Genomic DNA, 24,306 nt, shown 5'->3' with positions numbered 1-24,306 from the left:
ACAGCCTCAGAGAATGACACAGAAAATGACCTGCTTCCAAACAGTCTGCCCTCTCTTTGCATGAGAAAGCGATGAATTGAGGTAGTGATATTAGCCATGCAAAAATCATTTAAGTATGTGAATTCACCTATCATTCTACCTCCCCTCCAATTCCACAGCTTATGTAAAATGATAATAAACCATGGAATTTTTTCTGCCTTTTGGTTGGACAGATTCACAACCAGCCTAAAAGCCAAAACAGCCTGTTACTCTTGTGTTACTTCAATTCTCTGAGTTACTTTACTCTCATAAAAACTCATAGTGTCTCTAGGTAGCATCTGCCTGCCTTCCCATTCTTTCTGCTATTCCTTCTTTATTTACAGCAAAGGAAAGGCAAGACATGACAGAAAAATTAGGAAAATTGGACTGATTACTTTGTCCAAATGTGAGCCACTCAAATGAAGACAACTAAAGATGTTGAAAAATCACCTCCACCTCATGATATGAACTCACTTGACAGGACTACCAAAGTCAGAACTGAATGCATCAAATGTTGAGAGCAGGTTTCTGATTTCTCAGAGAAAATAACTTCTTAAAATCATATGAGAAGTATTAACAAAGACCCTCTGGAGACAGCCCAGAAAAAGACCAATCAAAATGATTAAAAAGATGGAGAATAAATCCTGTGAGGAAAGGTTAAAGGAAGTGGAATTGGTTAGCCTGAAGAAAAGGCGAGTAAGGAGTAATTTCATAAAGCCCCTCATATGTGGAAGATGCTGACCAGCTCTTCTCCATGTCCAGAGAAGACCAAATAAAAGGAAATTGGCTTAAATTAAAGCCGTAGAGACGTGAGTTTAATAGAGAGAGACATTCCTTAACTTTCAGGATGACTTTTTAGAGAAATGGACTGGGCTGCCATACATTGTGAATTAGACCGGAAATTTTCTGGAAGAGACAGCCATCTGTCCCGAAATAGTTTAATCTCTGAGATGCCAGAAAAGAATGGCCTGTCTCAGAAAACTGTCTCAGCAATACGACTCTGAAGTTTGTTTATTCTCTAGAATACTTGCTTCTTTCAGAGCCAGCATTAAATTCTCCTAAAAAGTTTATTTCTGAAGCCTCAGGAAAGAACAAGTCACATAACTGTAAAAATGAGGCAGGTTGTGAATTTAACACAAAAATGCTTTTACTTAAATTGCTATTACAGCTTAATGACATGCTACGGTTTAAAAGCATGGTGGCTTCCTTGTTATTAACTTAACTTGCCCCAAGATTTTGAAGAAAGGATGTGATGGTTCTGGGAGTGAACTGATGACCTGAATGATATTATATTGTCAACTGGATCACAGTTGCGCTTGACAGTCATACAAAAGAGGGAAAGGAGGACGAGCTTAGCACACTCATCAAATGTCCTTCTGTGGGTTGGCGGCATTCACTAAAACCCTGTCATTTTTCTAACTTAAATGAAAATCGCCAGTGGCCTGTCTCTTTGGCAACTGGCATGCTTGGCCAGTGAGTTAAAAACCTCCAGGAGCCTTGGATTGGTGAGAGGAGTCTACATTTCTCACTTTGGCAAGTGGGCAGTGATGAAATCTACTGATACATCATTACACAGCAACTTCAGTCTGTCCCCAGACCCTGACCCTTGCCTTGGACCTCCACTTTGTTTGATTCCAAAAGGTGCCATAAGCCCACCATGAGAAAGTGTCCCCTAGAGTTGTGCAATATGGAAATCAGGCTGGAGCCACAGAACAAACCATACGGACAAAGTTGTGTCTTTCTGGGTCTTTGACCGGTCCTATGTTTGGTCCGTAATCTGTTCTGCTTTTCTAGATCTGGTTAATAGCTAAACAGTGATCCTTGAAAAATGTATATGAGATCACATCATGTCTCTGTTCAATATTTTTTAACAGCCTCCCATCCTTAATGGTGGGGCCCTTATGATCTGGCCTATGCCTAATTCTCCAAATTCAAAACCCTTATCCCTGCTACCTGGGTACAAAATCCTGTTTTTAAACCCTACTTGCTAAATGTGTGACCTTGGTCAAATTATTTAATCTTTCTGTGCCTCAGTGTCTTTGTTTGTACAATGGAGGTAACAGCATTACCTATTTCCTGTGGTTTTTGTAACTATTCAATGAGTTGTGAGATATAAAATATTTGGAATAATTCCTGGCACACAGCAGGTGCTCAGTAAGTACTATCACTACTGTCATTATTATTTCATGAGGAATGTGGTAACTACAATTGTACTCTAAGCTTACAACAACTGTAAAATGCTGTATCAACCTTCCCTTCCTTATCTCCCTTATATTTATCAAACCTATGACATGCCAGGTACTTCTTTAAGTACTTTACTGACATTATTTTGGTTTCCAACTTCTTTTTAGCTTAAAGTAATGACATTAAATAATGACATTAAAGTAGCATTACAGAACACTCTTATTATATCAAGAACACTAGCAGCCAATATTTGCTGAGTGCCTATTACATGCAAGGCACTGTGCTGAGACTGGTATGTGCTTTCTCTCACTTAATCCACAGAAATCCCATGAGGCTGGTGGTAATATTATTATTAATAGCAGTATTAGTATAAGTTTTATTGACTAGTAAGGAAATTGGGCTTAGAGGCATTGAGTAACTTGCCCAAGGTCACTGATATAGTTTGGATCTGTGTCCCCACCCAAATCTCAGGTGGAATTGTAATCCTCAATGCTGGAGGAGGGGCCTGGTGGGAGGTGATTGGATCATGGGGACGGAATTTCCCTCTTGCTGTTCCCGTGACAGTGAGTGGATTCTCACGAGATCTGGTTGTTTAAAAGTGTGTAGCACCTCCCCTTTCTCTCTCTTCTTCCTTCTCCAGCCATGTAATGCATGCCTGCTTCCCGTCCGCCATGATTGTAAGTTTCCTGAGGCCTTCCCAATCATGCCTCCTGCACAGCCAATTAAACCTCTTTTCTAATAAATTACCCAGTCTCAGGTAGTTCTTTATAGCAATGTGAAAATGGACTAATGCAGGCACGGGAACCAAGAGGTGAAGTGAGGCTTAGAATAGCAGGTTTGTGTGACTCTATTTTGTATGCTCTCAGCTATTTCATGCCACAGGCATAAAAGGCCTTAGCATTATCCACTGAAAGAGCCACACTGCAGTGGAGAAATGGATGCAGTGATAGTATAAGTCCTCAAACGATTCCCTTTAGCTAACCTCAAGGCCATTCCACACAGGGCACCCTGCATCAGCAACATACATCTATCTATCTTCATCCTTCTGCACTCTGAATAGAAACTGCCAATAGCCCAACACAGAAAGAACTGGGAGGCATGAACAAGACAGCAGGCCCAAGGAGAAAATCCTGTCTACCTCCCAAAGCCCTCACTTTTCTTGGCTGATCCTTTGCCACAGCAGGGTAATAAACACACTTGGATTTATCTTGACTTTAATACAACTAATGAAGTCTTTATCATTTAGTAAAAATAAATGAAAGTTTTTATTTCTATAATATTAAATTGACTCTTAAACTTTTGAAGTGAATGTGTAAAACATTTCTTTCTTTTATCCCTGCTTGGGGATTTGTAATTGCAGTTTAACTGGTGCTGTTTCAAGAACAATTTTAACCTTGAATTGCAAATGTGTTCGCTCGAAGTGTATATAAATCATTTCAACTTAGTTTTTATTATAAAAGTATTACAGAGAATAATTAGTTTTTAATCTGTCGGTTCGAATCAAAGGCAAGTTGAAATCTATTCATGCCCTTCGTGTGTAGCGAGAGCTCCTGTCCACAAGACTTGGGCAGGACACCACTGTGGATGAAAGGGAGAAATGAGAGAATACCAAAAGTAATATAACTATGAGCCATTAAAAGGCTGATATGTACAATAGTTTAAGGGATGGGCATATAATGGCAATTAAACAAAACCACGGTCCATTATTAGCACAGTAAGGAACCCAAGGATACTAACTAGAAACTGGAAAATCTCACCTAAGGTCATGGAGATTTTTTTAGCTTCACCACACATTTGAGGGATGACAGGGCAGGTCGTGTTTGTTGCCTCCTTATTAAACAAGACAATGATAATGGAATATTAAATTCCCAGTAGCCTGAAGCATCCAAAATTTTACTTACTGAACCACAGCTGCAAACATAAAATCTAAGAACAGCTAGCTAAATGCAGGGCCATGCCCCTCCTGTGGCTACAGTCAGTTTTGCATGAAGGTGATTATAGAAAGGGCTTTATAGAAGGAAAAGGACTTAACCATAATTAACAAAGAAAGCCATCTCTCTTGGATTAATATGGCATCTTCACCCCATCATTAAAAAACCTCCTTCATTCACATGCACTGCACGTCATGTGTTGAAATAGAAACGTTCTGAATTAAGTGACTCACCAGTTGTCGTGGCCTTGAGATAAACCTTACAGCTGTGACAGCCAGTAGCCACACGTGGCTATTCCATTAGAAATATGGCTAGCCCTACATTTGCAGTGATAATATTGTGGCTACATTTGATTAAATAAATTATACTACTAAAATTAATCTCACTTGTTTCTCTTTACATTTTTTAACATGATTACTACAACATTTTAAATGATGTGGTTTTACTTCTACCAGACAGTCCTGCTTTAGAGGCTTGGTGATCATTTAATACCTGCAACAACAACAAAAACAACAACAACAACAACGCCTAATATCTCCCAAGCACTTCCTGTGATGTGCGTTTTATACATATTCTAGTCTAAGCATTTTATATGTATGCCATCATTTAACCCTTATTGTGACTCCATGAGGGGGGTATTATCATCATGATGTTACAGAGGAGAAAACCGAGGCACCAAATAGTAGAGTACTTGAGTAATTTGGCCGAAGAACAAAGCCATAAATGGAACCCAGGCAGTTTGCCGCCAAAGCACACAGTCTTAATTTCAAAGAACTGCTCTACTGTTTCTCACAGATACCTTTGGTTAAAAAGGGTCATGCAATTAAACCTTTTCTGTCCACTCCAGCTTACTGTCAGAAAAAAAAAACAAAACAAAAAAAATCACACATCTAAAGGTAAACAAAGTAGATGCAGTCAGACTTATTTATTGCCTTTTTGATAGCACCCCCTACAAGCACTTAAGTAAAATTCAAGCTGGGGAAAATCATAGGTAGTGCCTTATTTTAACCTACAAGATGCAAACAGTCCTGGAAAGGAAGGGTTGGGTTAGTTGCCTATGGGCAAAGAACCATCATCTGAGAAGCACTATTCTAGAAGAAAACAAATCCTAGTTAACTGGACTGAAAGCTAATCATCTTCTATGACTGATCATGAACACGTTGCCTGCAACCATCTCCATGTGTTGTCCGGCTCCTCTGACATCCCACAGAAGGGCCGAGAGTGCTGCCATTTTGTTGGGGTGACCCATTTTGTTTGGGGGACATGATTTTGGCCTGATATTTTCAGAAGATGTTTAGAGGGGCCACATAAGCCATGCTAAGTGGGGAATCCCAAACCAATGTGGGGTTCCATTAGCAATGCTGTATTTTAATCTAGATTATCACACAAGCCAGAGGTACAAGTGCACAGGCTGGCAGGGCTGACTTGAATGCCCAACTAGACTCACAAAAGGGAACAAGAGAAGAAAGATTACTGTTTGCCTGTGTGTACTCTGAAAGGCTTCAAAGAAATCCACATCATACAAGTCAACACTTTGTGCTAACCGTTATATTTCATGGTGAATATGCTCAAACTTTCATTGAGTGCAGGCACCCATGCTGGATGACAGGGAAGAAAAGAGAGAATAGAGAGACTGTAGAGAAGTAGAAGAACGAGAGACTAGGAATGTTTTCTTTCTGTCAGAGGCAGACATGGAATTCCTGACTACTTGGCTTTTCCGAATTGGCTGTTCGCCTTTCTGAAATGAACATTCTGTGCTAACTTCAGAAAGAATGTTGGCAGGGTCAGGGTGGGAAGGTCTGAAGCGATAATACTTGGATGGCGAATGCTTTCCTTTCCAAGGGCTGACACAGCTGTGACCTCCACAAAGCCAGCCAGCAAGGATCCAGTTTGGCCACATGAATATGAGCTGTTTTCCTCCCTTGGGAGAGAGAGAGGGACACATGAAGCAGTGTCTGATAAAACTAAAGTATTATCTTAAGACGGTTTGTAGCAAAGAACCTGGAAAGCAAATATGACTGACTTCTTTTCTATTTCCCTGAAACACAATACCTAGAGAGAAGTTATATATTGGAAGGCAAATACAAATCTTACATTATTTCTTCTTTGAGCGTATGGGTGGCAGAGAGTGGAATAGTGAGCAGATATTTAAAAAGCACTTTCTCAGAGCCCCAGTTACAAAAATGGTGATCAAAATGCTTCTAAAAGACAAACACTTGGCAAAACATCCAAGCCCCAAACTGTTTTTTGTTTCAAATCTGGAGCTATAATGAAACCCAGCATATGTTAATGGTCCTTATTTCTCTCCAGCTAATCAACGACTCTCTGCCTCTCCTTACATGGAATTCTATATGAAAAGTAGCCAAATCAGTATTTCTTAACTTCATTATCTCAAATCTTTCTCTTTTTTTTTTTTTTTTTTTTTTTTTTTTGAGACAGTCTCACTCTGTCATCCACACTGGACCGCAGTGGCATGATCACAGTTCACTGCAGCCTTGACCTCCTAGACTCAAGTGATCCTCCCCCCTCAGCCTCCCAAGCAGCTGGGATCAACAGACATGTGCCACCACGCCTGGATAATTTTTTAATTTTTTTTTTTGTAGAGATCGGGGTCTTGCCATGTTGCCCAGGCTGGTCTCGAATTCCTGGGCTCAAGGGTTCTTCCTGCTTCACCCTCCCAAAGTGCTGAAATTATAGGCATGAGCCACTGAGCCGTAAACCTTTCAATCTTTCAAGACAAAAGTATTTATTAATTGACAAAAAAGGATCTTGAAAAAAAAATTCCTTCCACCAACGCTGTATATATAAATATTTGGGCTGTAACTTTATTATTTTTTTTAATGAAACAATGTTGGCATCACCATTAGGAAGAAAACTCATTTCTTATTTCATTATCTCCTTAAGGCTGGCAGATCCTGTTCTGAAACCAAATCACCAGTCCTTTCTTTATTGTCAGGCTCAGATTAAAAGGAAAAAAAAATCTGAAAGTAAAATGACTGCCAAAACAGCAGTGAGGCCAAATAAATTTGTTCAGCGTGGCCTTACATGACCTAACTTGGTTAGGGGGATAGTGTCTCTACTGCCCCTACCTTCTTCTAGGGAACCTGCCCCATTTACCCACTGACAGGTAACACTGGATGTTTCAGGATGCTATCTGGCACCTCTGATGGCTCATTCACCTCTGATGGCTCATTCAAAGATGGACATGTGACCCAAGGCCAGCCAAGTAGTTGGTTGGCCAATGTCTATTCAGACCCACCTACTGGAATACTTGACATAAGACCCAGAAGGTCAACTGGTACTAGAACAATCAGACTGGAGGAGGTGGTCATTTCTATGAAAGACATCCTAAGTACCTTCCAGTTTTGGACAGTCTTGGTTAATGGCTCAAATCCACTTTCTTACAAATCCTACCCATTGTTCCTGGCTCTATTTTTGGGAGTAATGCAGAAGAAATTTGACACTTTTTGTAATTCAATCCATGCTGAATTTTGCACAACTAACATGTCCCTCCTAAGAATCATCCCCAACCATGCATTCAAACCTCATGAGGTGATTTAAAGACCTCTCATTGCCTGGATGGTTCCCCTTCCTCTGACACTGCCTCAATTCTATCTCCAGTTCATCAGCTCCTACCCACAGTTAACTGCTCAGCCTAAATCATGCCTTCCCATGAAGTGTGCTCAGTCCACACTCAGAAGGAAGCAGTACAATATAGTGGTCAGAAACATGGGTTTTGGAATCAGGCAAACCCAGGCTTAGTTTTTGGCTTCATCATTCATTAACCATGAATCTTTGGGCATGTTACCCAATCTCTCCATGCCATGATGTTCTATGTGAATACCCATCTCTCTATGTTTGTGTTGCCACTGATTAAGTTGATATGTATAAAGTGCTGAGTAAAGTACATAGCACACAGAAAGAACTCAATCAATGGTATGTTTTATTTCATTTCTCCATGTCCACAAATCTCTTTCTTTTCTGAACTGTGGGTAGGCTTAGTGGTCAGAGCATGCTCTTTGGAATCAGACACCATGGCATGGTTACCAGTTGTGTGATTGTGGGCAAATAACCTTCTGTGTGGCTTGATCTCCTCTATAAAATGGGGGTATGCACAGCACCTTCCTCATAAGACTGTAGAATGGGGGTACAAATAGCATCTACCTCACAAGAGTGTTGTTCATGAAGATGAAATGGGTCAACATTTATAAAGAGCTTAGAAGAGTTTCCGGCACAAAAGGTCATCATCATTGAGGATAGCTATTATTACCTCCTCAAGATTGAATACTTAAACAATACGCAGATTTCATGAGTGCAATTCTCTTTAGTGAGTTAATTTCATTTGTGGCTAAGAAACCACATTCTATCGCTTGCAGTTCTTGGGTTCAAAAACATGTTTGTGGGAAAGACTGCAGGAATCAATGATATGCACAGGATCAAGAACAAATTCCTTAGTGGTATAGTCTAGCCATGCTGGATCGTTAAGTCAATACAAAACAAGTAAACACAGAAACCCCACTTGAGGAAGAATATCTACCTGATGGTAAGAGATGGGGACAGGTCTCCGGAAGACTATCCACTCCACTATTTCGCTACACGGTGGTGTGGTCAAGGAACCTGTGTACCGATAATAGCTGCCCAGGGATGCAGGCAGGAGGTCCCGGAGGACGAAAGGATCCAGAAAGGTCTCCTTCTCTGTTTGGGGAAAAAGGGAAAAGAAAAGCACAATGGTAAGTCATGCCATTCCGAGCCGCAGACACAGTCAACACCCTCGGCATGCTGGTGCCACATCACAAGCCTTATGTTTGTTTATATCCTGAGAAGCACTAGCATTTGGTGGTGGGAGAGCCTCAGTAAACAAAGCAGCATTTCCCAGGGTGTGTTCTGAGGACACCAGTACCACAGTATATTTCAATAAAATACAGGTTCCATGATGAACATGGTTGGGCCACATTAAAGTCCCTCTCCCTTCCCCAGGAAATAGACAAAATATTCTAGCATACCAAAATCTCTGAGAAGTCTTGCAGAAAAGAAATGGGCTTGACTTTGTTTAACCCACCCCTTCCCAATCTTGTTTCATCATAGAACTCTTCTCTAATTATCTATGAACAGATAGATAATCAGTGGAACAAACTTTGGGACACAATGAGAGAATCATCGTGAAAAGAAAACTGTAAGTCACCAGTAACATGCAATTCCAAAGCTGGCTACATTTCATTATGGTTTCACCCAAGTCCTCTCCAAATCGAAGTGAAGCCCAACCAAGGCACAACTAGAAATTTAAAAAGAATGGCCCCAGGAACCAGCATTCTTTTTACAAATGTGGCGGTATCTTCCCTTAAACAGAAGAAATGATATTCAAGTTCAGACCCAACAATGAAAATATGATTAATCTATGAGGAAAGAAAGGCATGGAATGGGTTAGTGTCTGCTCAAGGTCACGCAGCTCCTAAGAAGCAAAGCCAGGATGTGAATCCAGGTGTCTTGACACCAAAGACTCCACACAGCTCTGACTCAGCCATAGAAGGCACTGAGGTTAGCCAGGTGAAAATGCAAGGGTGGGGGCAAACAAGGTGAAGAAAAACATTGTAAGCAGTAGAAACAGCATGAGCAAAGGCCCTGGGACAGGAAGGAATAGTGTCGTAGAGAAGATGAGGAAAATATCTTATAATTCTTCCAAGCATGCCCAGTAAACTATCTAGCTTCTTTCATGAGTCAGAGAAGGTTCTAGTCTCTACATACATCTCCAGACATCTAGTCTTGAATTTACATCTGGTATTCTCTCCCCTTCCCTGTTACAGATGCAATAAGACTACTGGAGTCCTGCTCATGGGGTCCCTTAGCTCCTTCATGGCTTCCACCATGGGCCCCGGGAACAGGGTTCCAGGTGACCTCATAGACACACCTGAGCCTACAGGAATATCATTCCCAAGCCTCATGCCTCCTCCTTCCTTCCTCTTCTCATTTTCACGCAGAACAACTAGTACAGGCATTTGGGCAACTGTGCATCCCCAGACTCGAGAAGTCTGTGTAACTAGGGGATAATGCAAAAACCCAACAAGAATCAACTACATTATAATTAAAATTGCAATTTCCTTTTGGAAAAGATTAGTTGAAGAAGACTTAACATTGATTTAGCTTCGCCTATATGCCAGGCACTATTCTGAGTATTTACATGTCGCAAACACTTAAACAGCACTTATTATATGCAAGAGGCCCTGTTCTAAGAGCTTTATAAAGATTAATTTATTTAATGCTTAAAATAACTCCATGAAGTTAGTTCTATGATTATCCCCAGTTTACAGAGCCGGGATGCAGAAACAGGTAGCTGGGTTTAGAATCCAGGCTTTTATTATTCACATCACTATGCTCTCTTAGTTCACAACTCTATGAAGTGTGTGCTTTCTAATACTCATTTTACAGATGTGGAAATCAAGGAACAGAGAGGTTAAATAACCAAGCCCAAGCACTAGTGAACAGCGAAGTAACAGCAGTTATTCGTGAGGCTCAGAAACCTTGGCTGATTCTCAGAGAGGTGTTCAATTCGTCTTTTTCTAAAATAAAAATTTAGTATTACCCAATAAATGCAAAAGTCTTCAAATCATAGGGTTCTATAATCAAAATTACAAAAACAATTTCTGTTGTACAAAAGGCTAGAAATAACGGAATTGCCCCTCCGCCCACTGGCAAGTCTGGGCTTTAATTTAAACCTGGTTACCAGCAGCCTAATGACAGGGGAAATCTCTGCAAGCATGCTTGGCGGGGACTGGTTTGGCCCGGAGAAGAAAATATTTTGGCCTTTGCTTGCTGCCTCTGAGCTTCCTGGGCTGTATAAATAGTCAACACAAAGCCCCAAGCGATAGAGGGTGTGGGTAGGGCTTGGTACCACCAACTGCAAAACTACCACCTTCATGTCTCCCTCATGTTGTAGGTGAACTTCGAGTCACACTGCAGCACACCAACCTGCCTTACGATCAAGGGATCCAGGCCGAATGGCTAGAGAATCAGAAGAGTTTTCCCCTCAGAGCCGAGTCTAACATCAGGGTTGCAGTTAAGCATGCTGTATGCTGACAGGAAGTGACAAGACAACCCCGGCAAACCCCTGGCAGCCGAGCCCCCATCTAAACACACTATAGGAAGAGGCCATGGCTTTAAAGAGCATCAAAAGATAAAGCAAAAGCACCTGCCCCACCAACAGGAGGAGATTAGATTTCAAAGGGGAACACTGATTGGGCAGGGTCGGACTCTTATGTAAGTTCTCAGATGGGCTCATGGATTGAGCAGGCATGATGGAAAGTGCGTGTGACCCCTGCTGCAAACTCAAAAGGGCATCTCTGTTCTTGACCAACACCAGGGCTTCAGAGGCAAGTTCTGGCTTTTGCTGATCAGCACGTGCAGTCAGATCGGTGGCGAGGTGGGTAGACCCAGTACAAGGGACAGGGGAGGAGGGCCTGGCTTCACTGCTTATTCATTGCACCACTATCACTGCCATTGAATCTTAGGACTTTGTGATCTGGAAGGGACTTGGACAGTTCAGTGGCTTAGTTCAGTGGCTTTGGAGGCCAAAGGATGGTCTCTTCAAACAAAATCTTGCTCAAGACCCCAGCAACTCAAATAAGTTAAGTCAGCCCTGGTGGCTGAAGCCGAGTAGGGGATCCAGGGACACTTTGAAAACCATCGATTTAGTCCAATTCTTTGACTTTAGGGCTGGATAAATAGAAGACCAGGATGAAGTAAAAGACCTAAGGTCAAAAACATGTGAAGAATACAGAGACTCACATGGGATTCTTTCTTCAGGGAATCTGAAACAGTATGCCTGGAGAGCAGAAAACATCATTCAGGGCTGAAAACTGACATCTAACCACTGCCTGCACCAGCACCCCCAGCACTTGTGCGTTCCTTCAAGGGTTGCTGCTGGAGAACAGATTTTCAGCCTGCCCAGGTTCAAATCCCAGCTCCGCTATCTGTGAGCTGTGTGAGCATAGGCAAGTTATGAAACCTTCCTAGGCTGCAGTAGTGAAGATTATAAATACGTCAATAAAAGAAAGAGGTTCAGAAAGAGCTGGGAACACAGTAAACATCTCATACGTGATAGATATTATTCTTACTCTCATTGTTGTTACTTTTACTATTATTCCTCTAAGCTACCAATGTTTTGTCACGTACTTTCTTTAATGTTTTGTGCATGTCTTTTTGTGTTTTTTTTTTTAACTGGATTACTGCTTGTGCCCTTAAAGGCATACCATGTTAGATATATTGTCCATCAGCATGAGCAGTCTAGGTTAAAGCTTTCTTTGCCAAAGCTCCAGTATGGGCTTCGAATTAACTGACATTTGATGGCTGTGCAACCTTAGGCAAAGGCCTTAACCTCTCTGAGCTACTTCCATCATCTGTAAAATGGGAATAATGAGAATATTTACTCTCAGGGTTGCTGTGACAATTAAGCAAGTTAACAGACATAAGGGGCTTGGTATAGTTCCTGGCCCACTGTAAGCCCAGATTTATCAAGGCAAGCATGTGGCTGAGCACAAGCCCAGCTGAGGTACAGGCTGGCTCATTTTGGGTTTTAAGCTAGGAACGAGCAACCGTTTTCTATAAAGTACCAAAGAGTAAATATTTTAGGCTTTGCAGGCCAAGAGGTGAATTTGAAGATGTTATGTAGGTACTTAAATAACAAGCACACTTTCACAATCTTATTAACTGTATTTGAAATGCTATTAATAACTGAGAACAATTTTCAAAATATATATCTACTTAATAAGAATAATATGATTCTTTTTTGGGGGAATAACATTCCACTTAATTAGGAATTAAATGTAAAAACCATTCTTAGCTCAGGGGCCATACAAAAATAGACAGTAGAATGGATTTGGCCTTCGGTCATATTCTGCCTGCCCCTATTTTAACACAAGTGTTGGGGGTGGGAAGTGGGAAAGGAATCCCAAGTATCAGAAAGTCACCTTGACAGCCATAGCCAGACTTGTGGGGTGGGGGGAATTATGCTATATGTTCAGGTGCCCCCATTAGTAAATGACAATGCATTACAGAATTAACACGAGCAATACATTACACAATTAACTCTCGACTTTTTTCCCCCATCTCAGTTCAAGTCGAAGAGCAGTTTGCAGTGATCTTTCTGAAAATTTCATTGCCTGCTCAGTCCCACTGACAGTGCTCTACTGATAAATGGGGTGCTTGCAATGCTTAATTACAAATTAGAAACAATTTTAGAAATGGTAGCTCTGCATTTCTAGTACTGTCCACTGATGCCAGCTTAAGCCATAGGGGCTCAACTGGCCAGACTCAAGACTGGTGGTTCCTGAGTATAGCCACTGGGAGGAAGAAATAAAGCACTTTTCAGCTGAAAATGTCAACTCTTCCATTTATAAAATCTTTTTTTTGTTTGTATAAATTAGAGACAGATTCTCACTCTGTTCACTAGGCTGTGGTGGCACTGCAGCCTTGAACTCCTGGGCTCAAGTAATCCTCCCCTCTCAGCTTCCTGAGTAGCTAGGACTACAGGCTTGTATCACCACGCCTGCCTAATTAAAAAAAAAAAAAAAATTAGTAGACATGAGGTCTTGCTGTGTTGCCCAAGCTGGTCCCAAACTTCTGGCCTCAAGCAATCCTCCAGCCCTAGCCTCCCAAAGTGCTGAAATTACAGCTGTGAGCCCATATGCCTGGCTAATAAAATCTTAATAAATGTAGATATTATAAAATGGGGAGAAGTGCTAGAGCTAGGTCCCCTGGATATGAATCCTAACTATTCTACTTAAAGGTTTGACTTGAGAAGGGTTATTGAACCTTTGTGTAAGTGTTTCCTCATCTGTAAAATGGGATAATAACACTGACATTACAAGGAGGTTCTGAGTATGACTCAAATGAGTTAACATCAGGTGAGAGCTTAGGAGAGCGCTTGACACAGTAAGCATGCATAGTGCTTGTTAAATAAGTCTTGCTATAAAAGGGCAGTGTGACTCCATGCCCATCCTGATCAGTGCATTCTGCCTCCAACTTTTATCATAATTAGTCATTTGAATTCAAAACATTCCTGTCCCAGCCACTTACTAGTTGAGAAAAATATTTGAAAAACTATTTATACCACCATTCATTCCATTATACCATAATAAGCAGGTACTGTGCATTACCAGATAAAAGAATTGAAAGGAAATGCATCTCGTATTCCACCTTCAAGGATCCCGGGTGCTGTATGCAGACAATATTATATTTTAATAATTAATTGTTCATCAAAGAAAAAGATGAGGAACAGGGATGCTAAATTCAAAGTTATTCAAATTGCAAAAATGAATAATGTATGACTTTTATATTAAATACACACTGTATTAAGTAGTCTACATTTTACCCAACGCTTTCTTTCATTTTTAAGCATTTTGAATGACAATATGAATAACCAGTTAGGGGAGATTTATTTGGAAAACGAAATACCTTATTTGAATGCAAAGGGTTTATACCTGAAGATGATTAAATTTTTCTTATCAATTAGGAAATTTTGTATAAGGGCTTCAAAGTCATGGTCAACCATTAAGCCCAGCGTGGCCCAGTTATCCTTGCAGTTTCCTTTCAACATTAAATTATATCTGGCTGATTCTGTTCAATTTCGTACTTCTGATAGCAGTGCCAGGAGGCAATTTTTAATTAAAGAAAATTTGAAAGATTCAAACATGGATAATTGGATTAAAAATGTGATCATTAAAACATTAGATGATAATCAGCTGATTGATTGCATTTCTTGGTATGTTAATAGCCTAATATTTTCAATGCTTTGGTTATATAGGAAAAAAGAAAGCTCTTTATAAAATATGATGAACAGTCAATGTATAGAAGAGACCTGTGCAGTAATCAGGAATTGTGGAAGTGCACTGAACACCCACTCACACACCCCAATAAACAATGTATTACATTGGAAGATTGGAAGGTTATTTGGACAGGATGTGGTAGTTTCTAGGGGAAGAAAACCTGAGGCATTCCCTAAACAAAGGACCAATTAATTTTAGGAAAGTGTATGAAAGCCCAAGCTTCTGTTTTTAGCCCAATGATTATTTGGTTTCTTCAGGGTTTCCCACAACTTTTTTTTTTTTTAGAGGAAAAGCAATTAACTTTTCCTTAAATGCCTAAGATCACTGGGGCAGGGCGAGCCTCTGCCTGGTGTTATGCAAGGAGGGAAGGAAGGAGTGGATAGTGGAAAGAATTGGGCATTAAGTCATTAGAAATGAAAGATGATTTATGACAGCGCCACTTAAACTTCAATGTGCATGCAAATCATCTGGGAAGCTTGTTAAAATGCAGATTCTGATCCAGTAGGTCTGGGATGAGAGCTGAGATTCTGCGTTTTTAATAAAATGGATGCTGCTGGTCTCAGGACCATATCTGACTAGCCACTTTCTACAGGGACTGTATCAAAGGGTTCCTACATCCTGTGCAGCCTCATTCACTTCTACTTTCTGATTTTTAGGTATAGCTACACTGGCCTCATTGCTGTCCCATGAACACACTGCCCCCAGGGCCTTTGCACTGGCTCTTCACTCTGTCCAGAACATTTCTTCATTACTCCATTCACGGCTGCTTTTGGACCAAATGTTCTGCAGCTGTTAGCAAACTTAGTCATATTTGAATCACCGTTTCTAAATGAGGCCTATCCTGATCACTGTTTTGCAAACAGCAATTTCAAGGGCAGGATCACTGAGAAGGAAACATTTGATTGAAAGCCTGAAGGCAGTGAGGAACTGAGCTACATGGCTACATGGGGAGAAGAACACTCCAGGAAGGGAGAAAAGCCAGTGCAGAGGGACTCTGCCTGGTTTAAAGAGAAATGGTTGGAGTGAAGTAAGCAGGAGGGAAAACAGAAGGAAAAGATCAACTGTCCAAAACTTCCCAGGATTGAGGGGGGAAAAAATCAGCTTTTGGATAAGTACAATTGATAATCCCACTCAGAATTGTGAAGAGGTGACACAACTGAGTAAAACACTAGACATGGAGTCAGCAGCTCTGGGTTAAGTCTAGACCGGCCATGAATGTAGTGTGTAACCTGGGAGGAGTCTTAGGTGGGTGTGACAGTGGGCGACAGGAGGGCCTGCCGAACACAGGGGTGAGAAACGGCAAGTTGGGAGGAAAGAAAGAGGCTGAGGGTGAGAATCCAGAAGGCAGCAGGGAGGTGAGAAAGTATTAGATTAGAACAAAGATGGCCGGGCGCAGTGGCTCATGCCTGTATTCCCAGTACTTTGGGGGAGGCCGAGGTGGGTGGGTCACCTGAGGTCAGGAGTTTGAGACCACCTGGCCAACTTGGCAAAACCCCATCTAAAGATACAAAAATTAGCCAGGTATGGTGGCGTGTGCCTGTAGTCCCAGCTTGTTGGGAGGCTGGGGCAGGAAAATCGCTTGAACTGGGAAGGTGGAGGTTGCAGTGAGCCAAGATCGTGCCACTGCACTCCAGCCTGGTGACAGAGTGAGACTCTGCCTTGAGGGGAAAAAAAAAAAGAGGCCTCCCTAGGGGGACCCCAGAGGGAGTTAATTTTATGATCCAAATACAAACAAAAATACTTGCTCTCTATAGCAGGGTGTTGATTCTCAAAGCATGTCATCGTTCTGTCATTAATAAGTAGGATGTAATGGGAATGACGGCATGGGAATGGGGCTGTCCTGTTTGCAAAGTAGGGCCATCTGCAAGGCTTCACAGTAAATGATTTTAAGGAACAGGCACAAGACTGAAGTTATGATTGGGTGATGGGGAAATGGAGGTCTCAAAGACACTAGTTTTTCGTCTTATATATGAGAGGAAAACAAGGTTTACAAGGAAAGAGGCTGGACCACAACTGCACTGTGTGTGACATGGGAAGGGATCTGGCTCTCCTTATGCCCATCTTTCTACCACCCTCATTCTGGATCCCTGGGCTCTGGGGTCCTCATCTGCAGGATCAGGTGAGGAAATCTCACTGAAGACTAGGCAACTATTTTAGCTTGCTATTTATTTATTTATTTATTTTATTTTGTGGAGACGGAGTCTCGCTCTGTCCCCCAGGCTGCAGTGCAGTGGCGTGACCTCAGCTCACTGCCACCTCCACCTTCTGAGTTCAAGTGATTGTCTGCCTCAGCCTCCCGAGTAGCTGGGACTACAGGCACACCACCACGCCCAACTAATTTTGTGTATTTTTAGTAGAGACAGGGTTTCACCATGTTGCCCAGGCTGGTCTCAAACTCCTGAGTCACCTCAGGCAATCTGTCTGCCTCGGCCTCCCAAAGTGCTAGGATTATAGTGGTGGGCCCCCACGCCCAGCCTCTTTTAGCTTTTTAAATGTAAAACTAATCCTGACACTGCCCAGCTTAAAATCTTCCAGTGGCTTCTTGGTTCATTTAGAGTAAAATCCAAACTCCTTACAGTGGCCATGGGGCCCGACATGACCTGTCTACCTCTGCAGCCTGTATTTTCCTCTCTCTCCCTTGCTGACCACCTACCTGCCTCCTCACCTTGCTGTTCCCTCTGCCTGGAATGCTTCCCCTCCCACCACCCTCCATAGAGATGATTCCTTTTCATCCTTCATGTCTGAGTTCAAATGTCACTGCCTGAGCCCCCCATCTCAGTATGTTTTCTCTGTTATTTATTTATTTATTTTTGAGACAGAGTCTTGTTCTGTCACCCAGGCTGGAGTGCAGTAGCACGATCTCGGCTCATTGCAACCTCCACCTCCCGGGTTGAAGTGATTATCTTGCCTCAGCCTCCCGAGTAGCTTGAACTACAGGCGTGCACCACCATGCCTGGCTAATTTTTTTGTATTTTTAGTAGAGACGGGGTTTCACCATGTTAGCCAGGCTGGTCTTGAACTCCTGCCACCTGGCTCAGCCTCCCAAAGTGTTAGGATTACAGGCGTGAGCCACCACGCCCAGCTTGTTATTAACTTTCTGCATCACACCTTCATTTCCTTTCCAGCATTCCTTTGTTTACTGTCTGCCACAACAGCTTGATTATTCCACAAGAGCGAAGACCTTGCCTGTACATATATCCAGCAGCTAAAACACTTCCCCAGAACACAGGAGGTGCCTAATAATTATGTGAAAAGAGAATGAAGAAACAAACAAGCACAGTAGCTATTGGTATATTTTAAATAACAAACAAGTCCTAGATACCATTTTCCTCATCTCTAAGTCAACATCAATCGTGAGATGCATCATTATTCCAATACCACTAATAAAGGAAACATGTTGCTAATTAAACAATGACTTGATATGAACTCAAAGATGCATCCCAATTTTAGAGTTGTTAAAATATGAAGACATGAGAGTCGCAGAATTGATTAACTAAGATACTGACATTATTCAGTAGGACTCACAGCAAAGGGCCCCGTCAACTTTCTGAGTCTAGTAGAAGCCAGGTATAGAGCTTGTTGTTTTATGTGACCACAGTAAAGGATGTGCATAGGGCCAGGCAGCAGCAGCATTGACTCTCATCTGTTTACAGTGACTGGGTTCTCTAGCCTCAGTTTACCCTTCACTGACCTGCACCCCAAGACTCCATTCCACACTGTGGGATTTGCTTCAGTTTGCCTCCTTTTCCCAGTTCACACTTACGGTTCAGAAACTGGGTGCCAGGCCCTGCTGTGGCCTTTCTCTAAGTGAAGCTTCACAACCCTGTGAAGTAGGAATCAACATCCTAGTGAGGGCTGAGAACTTACCCAAGGTCATAGGTTGTTAAGATCTGGGTTTCAGTCTGTGTAATTGGCTAACATGGTCTCTTTGACAGGTTGTAGGCTCTGTTACAGCAAGACCATGCCTCCTGACCTTATCCCCAGCACCCAACGTAGCACTTTATAAAGTAGGTCTTTCATACATGGCTAAAAGAAATTGACCAAACTAACTCACGACATATCTCAAAGTCGTAAGTGGGCAAACTATGGTACATGGGCCAAATCTGGCCTAGTGCCTACTTTTGTAAATGAAGTTCTGTTGGTACACAGCTCATTTGTTTATGCATTGTCTACGGATGCTTTCAGGCTACCACTGCAGAGTTGAGTAGTTGCAACAGAGAATATATGGCTGACAGAGCTTAAAATATTTGCTATCAGTCACCTTACAGAGAAATTTTGCCAACCCCTGCACTCCTATATGAGGGCGGCGTATTTTTTTTTTTTTTTAAAAGCAACAGGCAATACATATGAGCATGAATAGGGCCAACTCCATGCAGTGATGGAGGTATGGAATTTACTTTTGCCTGTGAAACACTCTCCATCAGTAGGCAGAGGATTAAATGCATGCCTCATGGCCTTCCTTACAGGCACAGTCCAGAGAAAATCCCGGGGCCCATACTATGGCATGAATAACTAGTGCTGTGGGGTCTGAACCAGGTGGCCTGGGAGGGAGACAGTCCACCTTATTAATCAGATCCCTGTCTTGAAGCACCTGGAGAAGGGCAATCCAAGGTCATGAATAGCCACCTCACAGGGTTCAAAGACATCTAAGACATCTAGCCTCCTCCAACTTTATTAGAGGTTTCAGCTGACCAAGGATGGCATTTTGATTTAAGGGTTGATGTTTAAATGAAATGTATGTTGACATTAATATTTCCAAAGAGAAAGCACATAAAGATAGCAGTCTTGTCAACAATTAAGGAAATGAACATGACATTTAAATTATATAGAGTCATACAGTGACAAAAACCCAATATTATCACTGAACAGTTTCATTGATTGCCTTTCTCCCCTACAGGGTTCTGGTGGCCATAACTGACACGACGTGTACATTCTTTTAGTTTCCTTTTGATGCTCAGTCAATGACCTAATTCACAAAGGAAAACCAAGATATACAAGAGTTAAGTGCTTTTGACAGTTATCAGAAAGTTAGTCGATGCTGGGACTTAGAAGCTGGCCCAGCAGAGCACAAAGAAATGTGATTCAGAGTCCAATACAACTGGGTTCAAATCACTGTTCCACTGCATGGCTGGGATACATTCGCTCATCTCTCTAAAACCTCACTTTACCTATTTATAAAATGGGATTAAGAATTCTTACCTCAATGTGTTGCTGATGGGATTCAATAAGATTGTATTTATAGAACATCCAGGTAGGGTTAGGTACACAGACAGAGGTTAACAGTTGCAGAAGCAGAGAGGCTGCTGCTTCTTCCTTTCACCCACTTCCTGGTTCTTTGTCCACTACCCTTTCCCCTGATCTCAAAAGAAACTGGCTACCCAAATCATCTTCGTCATCATCATCATCATCATCTTCTTCATCATTTCATTTTATTTTTGTATGGACGAATTAAGTTGAGCAACATGCATTCCATTGTACTACATGGGCAGTGATGGTGGCAGTACCCAGAACTCTGCAGTCATTTCCTGTCATCATGTGGTTTCCATATTCAAGTCCACAAGTAACAATAATGATGATGATGGGCAGTGGGGGTTGGTGGCAGTGGTGACAGCTATCACTGAGTGCTTACCACATGCCAGGCACAGTTATGTACAGTAAGTCACTGAATCCTCAGGATAAACCAGCAAGACTGGTATTAGTATTACCTCACGATGCAGTTGAGAAAACTGAGCCACAAAGAGGTGAAGTGGTTTGTTCAGGTTGTACGACTAGTCAAAGGCAGAACTGGATTTCAAACCCACTACGCAATAGTGTCTGTCTCTCCTATACCGAGGTGACATACATAGAGCATGCGAGCAGGGTAAGAAAATCACACACGGTAGTCCCAAGCACTTTAGCAGGCACTTTTGCAGTAGGCAAATGGAGGTATTTTTTTAAGAGCTCTCTTTGCTCTTCACATCCCACTGAAACAAGCAGGAAAACGGCATTTCCCTGGGTTCCCATAATCCTGTTCAAACGATAAAATATTGACAAACAAGGCAGGCTGAATGAGAACTGGCCTCAAATTCAAACCTAATCTAAAAGGAATCACTTTTGAAGTCTTTTTACGTCTTAACATTATTGTTAACAATACTATTAGTGATAAAATAGAAGTCGCACAGCATCCCATTTCCTGGCTAAGAAAAGAAGTGGAAATAGCTCACATCTATGGTGGTGGTTTTGATGCACTGAAATCCAGGAAATGGTGGAAATGGCTTAAGTGTGCCTGTTTCTAGAAGATTTTGAGATCAAACGTGTTCTGATAAGCATCAGTCCTTCCTGGATCCTTAATAGATGTGAGCCAATTAGCCAAGATCAGGGTGCTGCATATTTATAGCACATTTCAGGAAAGTTCCATGTAATTAAATGCTGGAAACACAAACTTCAAATGGGAAACTTTGTTGCATGTTAAGATGTTCAAAATTATCAGTGAGCTATAGATAATACAGCATTGGTTTTCCTGTTCAAAAGGGAGAAAATAATTTGGAGGATTTCTTTAAGTTAAACTTTAAAACAGAACCCTCATTAATTCAGTTGAAACGTGATGATCTTGGCAAAATGAAAACTGAAACCTATCTCTGTAAAGCCTAGCAAATGGTAAGTAATGACCTGAGTATTTACATTGCCCCAACATAAACAAATTACTGGGTGCAGGCAACACTATTAGTAGAGCTACTACAATAGCTACCGTTTAGATGAGGTAGGATTGACAAACTTTTTCTTTAAAGGGCCAGAGATTAAATACATAAGGTGGTGCAGGCCAGTGCGTCTGTCACAGCTACTCAAGTTTGCCATTGTTGTGCAAAAGTAGCCATAGATGATATGTAAACAAGTGAGTACAGCTGTGTTCCAATGAAACTTTATTTACAAAAGCAAGCAGTAGGCTGGATTTGGTCTGCAGATTATAGTTTGCTGACCACTGATTTAGAGGGCACTGAACACATACCAGGCACGCCTTCTTTTCTCTGTGTTTTCCCTGTCTTAATGCATTTAGCGATGATACTCGTGAGATAAGCACTTTCATTATCCTAATTTTACAAGGCAGAAAGTCAGGGACAGAGAGGTTCAGTAATTTGTACTGGGGTCACACAGCTCCCAAATTGGAGAGCCAGAATTCAAACCCAGGCCAGCCTGAACTTTGAAGTACTGCTCTAGAAACCTCATTCAGTTGTGTTCCTAAGAGTCCAACTTCAAGTGAAAAATAACAAAATTCCGTTTCTTTAAAAGTATTCCATAATGGAGACTTTTAATAAAGCCCATTCCAAAGGTTCAACGTGAGATTACTTTGCATGCAAGTAACATTAGTCTTTACACTAAGAAAGTCAAGGGCAAAAAAAATTAAAAAAAAAAAAAAAGATTCTTCATGAGACTAAAATTTTTCCAAGGACAAGGGAAATCTTGTTCATTTTACCCTCAGCACCTTAGGCAGTCAGTTGATGGAAGGATGTGTGGACTCTGATTTAGGGAGCTTGGCAGTTCACACACACAAAAACAGGCAAGAACCCCTCACAGCAACTCAGCTCTGCTCCATTTTCTTGCTGCTGGATTATAATGACATTTCTGCCTCAGGATTCATTTTTCCCAAAAGTCGCTTTTTCTAGAATTTGTCCTCTTCTTCCAAAGTCCACAAAAGATATTTTCAGAACCTTCAGGCATTTGGCCTCAGATGGCTTATTTCGAGCTTTTGGACCACAAGGATAGTCACAATGGTGTCAGGGTGACAGTGACAGATTATGGTCCTGTTCAATATGTCTTCACTTGCCCCTTCAACGAAACCCATATGATGAGCTTCAATCAAGATGGAAAAAGGTAGGTGGGGAGCCTGGCAGGGATCTGAGCGGGAGAGGACCTGGAGTCAGAAGAGCCAGTCTGAAGTCAGGAAGACCTGGGTTAGACTCTGGGCTGGGTCACTTCTCATGATGTGACCCTGGGGCAAGTCACCCCGCCTCTGACTGCTTTGCTTGCCTTTCTATATGATGGGGACCATGGTGGTTGTATCTCATAGGGTTTCTGGAATATGTAGTGATCCCTGCTGGGCTAATCAGACAGAGCAAGCATGCCCCAGCACAGCAGCAGTGAGGCGCCCTTTGTGTTTAAACCTGTCACTTGACAACCCATCCCCTTTGTTTCTGATTTCCTGTTTCTAATCTCTACAAGGAGATATTTGCTTTCAGAGTTACCTCTTAATGATACAATTCCAAGGCAGGCAGAGTTCTTTCATTGGACCACAATCAATTTGTGGAGAGAACACACAGCCTGTCAGGGGTAGTTATGGTAAAAAAGTTTTTAAAAAGTGCTGTCACTCCCCTTTGGTTGCTGTGAGGCCACTTGGAACTTGATGTGTCCCAGAGGAAAGCAATGTCTGAATCTCTTCCTTTCTAATGTTAATCATTGTCTTCTTTGATTGTGAAATATAACACCCATGCAGAAAGGCGTGCAAAACATCAAGGTACTGTTGAAAAATGATCCTGAAGTGAGCTCTGGTGTGTGGGTGTGCGACCAACACTCAGAACACGAGAAGACCTTGCCTTCCCCTACCCAGCCAGCCAGCCCCTTGTCACTCTCTCATCCATCCCCAAGAAGTCACCACCATCCTCATTTTGAAATAATCACTTGGGTTTCTTCTTAAGTTTTACCACCTACATATAAACTCCTAAGCAATAAAGATTGGGTTTTCTCATGTTTTGAAGTTTTCTTTGGGAATGCACAGTGTTTTCTTCAGAAGCTTGCTAAGACGTAAAAAGACTTCAAAGGTGATTCCTTTTAGATTAGGTTTGAATTTGAGGCCAGTTCTCATTCAGCCTGCCTTGCTTAACTTTACCAATCTCGGATGCACTCATATTGTTGAGTGGGCCATTCTTTCTCATCGTGGTGAAATGTTCTATTCTATGACTGCACCACTACGTCTTTATCCAGCCTGCTAATGATGGGCACCTGAGGCATTTCTAGGTTTGGGTAATTAGGAAAATCACCACCACAAACATTCTTGCCCACATGTCTTCTTTTTTTTTGAGACAGAGTCTTGCTCTGTCACCCAGGCTGGAGTGCAGTGGTGCAGTCTTGACTCACTGCAGCCTCAACATCCTGGGTTCAAGTGATTCTCATGCCTCAGCCTCCAAAGTAGCTGGGATTATAGGCACGCACCACCAGACCCAGCTAATTTTTTTTTTTTTTTTTTTTTTTTTTTTTTAGTAGAGACGGGGTTTTGCCACGTTAGCCAGGCTGGTCTCGAACTCCTGACCTGAAGGGATCCACCAGCCTCGTCCTCCCACAGTGTTGGGGTTACAGGCGTGAGCCACTGCGGCCAGCCACATATC

The 24,306-nt window shown here is 41.9% G+C and overlaps 1 protein-coding gene across 2 annotated transcripts in view; it reads right to left on the bottom strand.

Annotated features, from left to right (window-relative positions):
• The window catches only part of PTPRG (protein tyrosine phosphatase receptor type G), a 733,855-nt gene that overhangs the window by 131,723 nt on the left and 577,826 nt on the right, over positions 1-24,306 (bottom strand). For both annotated transcript variants that reach the window (XM_003811607.6, XM_003811608.6), the window contains exon 7: positions 8,671-8,828. In XM_003811607.6, the coding sequence (XP_003811655.1) occupies positions 8,671-8,828 (158 nt within the window). The remainder of the gene's footprint in view (positions 1-8,670; positions 8,829-24,306) is intronic.

This window comes from Pan paniscus, chromosome 2 (genome assembly GCF_029289425.2).
Source record: "Pan paniscus chromosome 2, NHGRI_mPanPan1-v2.0_pri, whole genome shotgun sequence".
NCBI classification, from domain to species: Eukaryota; Metazoa; Chordata; class Mammalia; order Primates; family Hominidae; genus Pan; species Pan paniscus.
The sequence above is the reverse complement of the archived record's forward strand: the minus strand, read 5'-3'. Positions and strand labels throughout refer to the sequence as shown.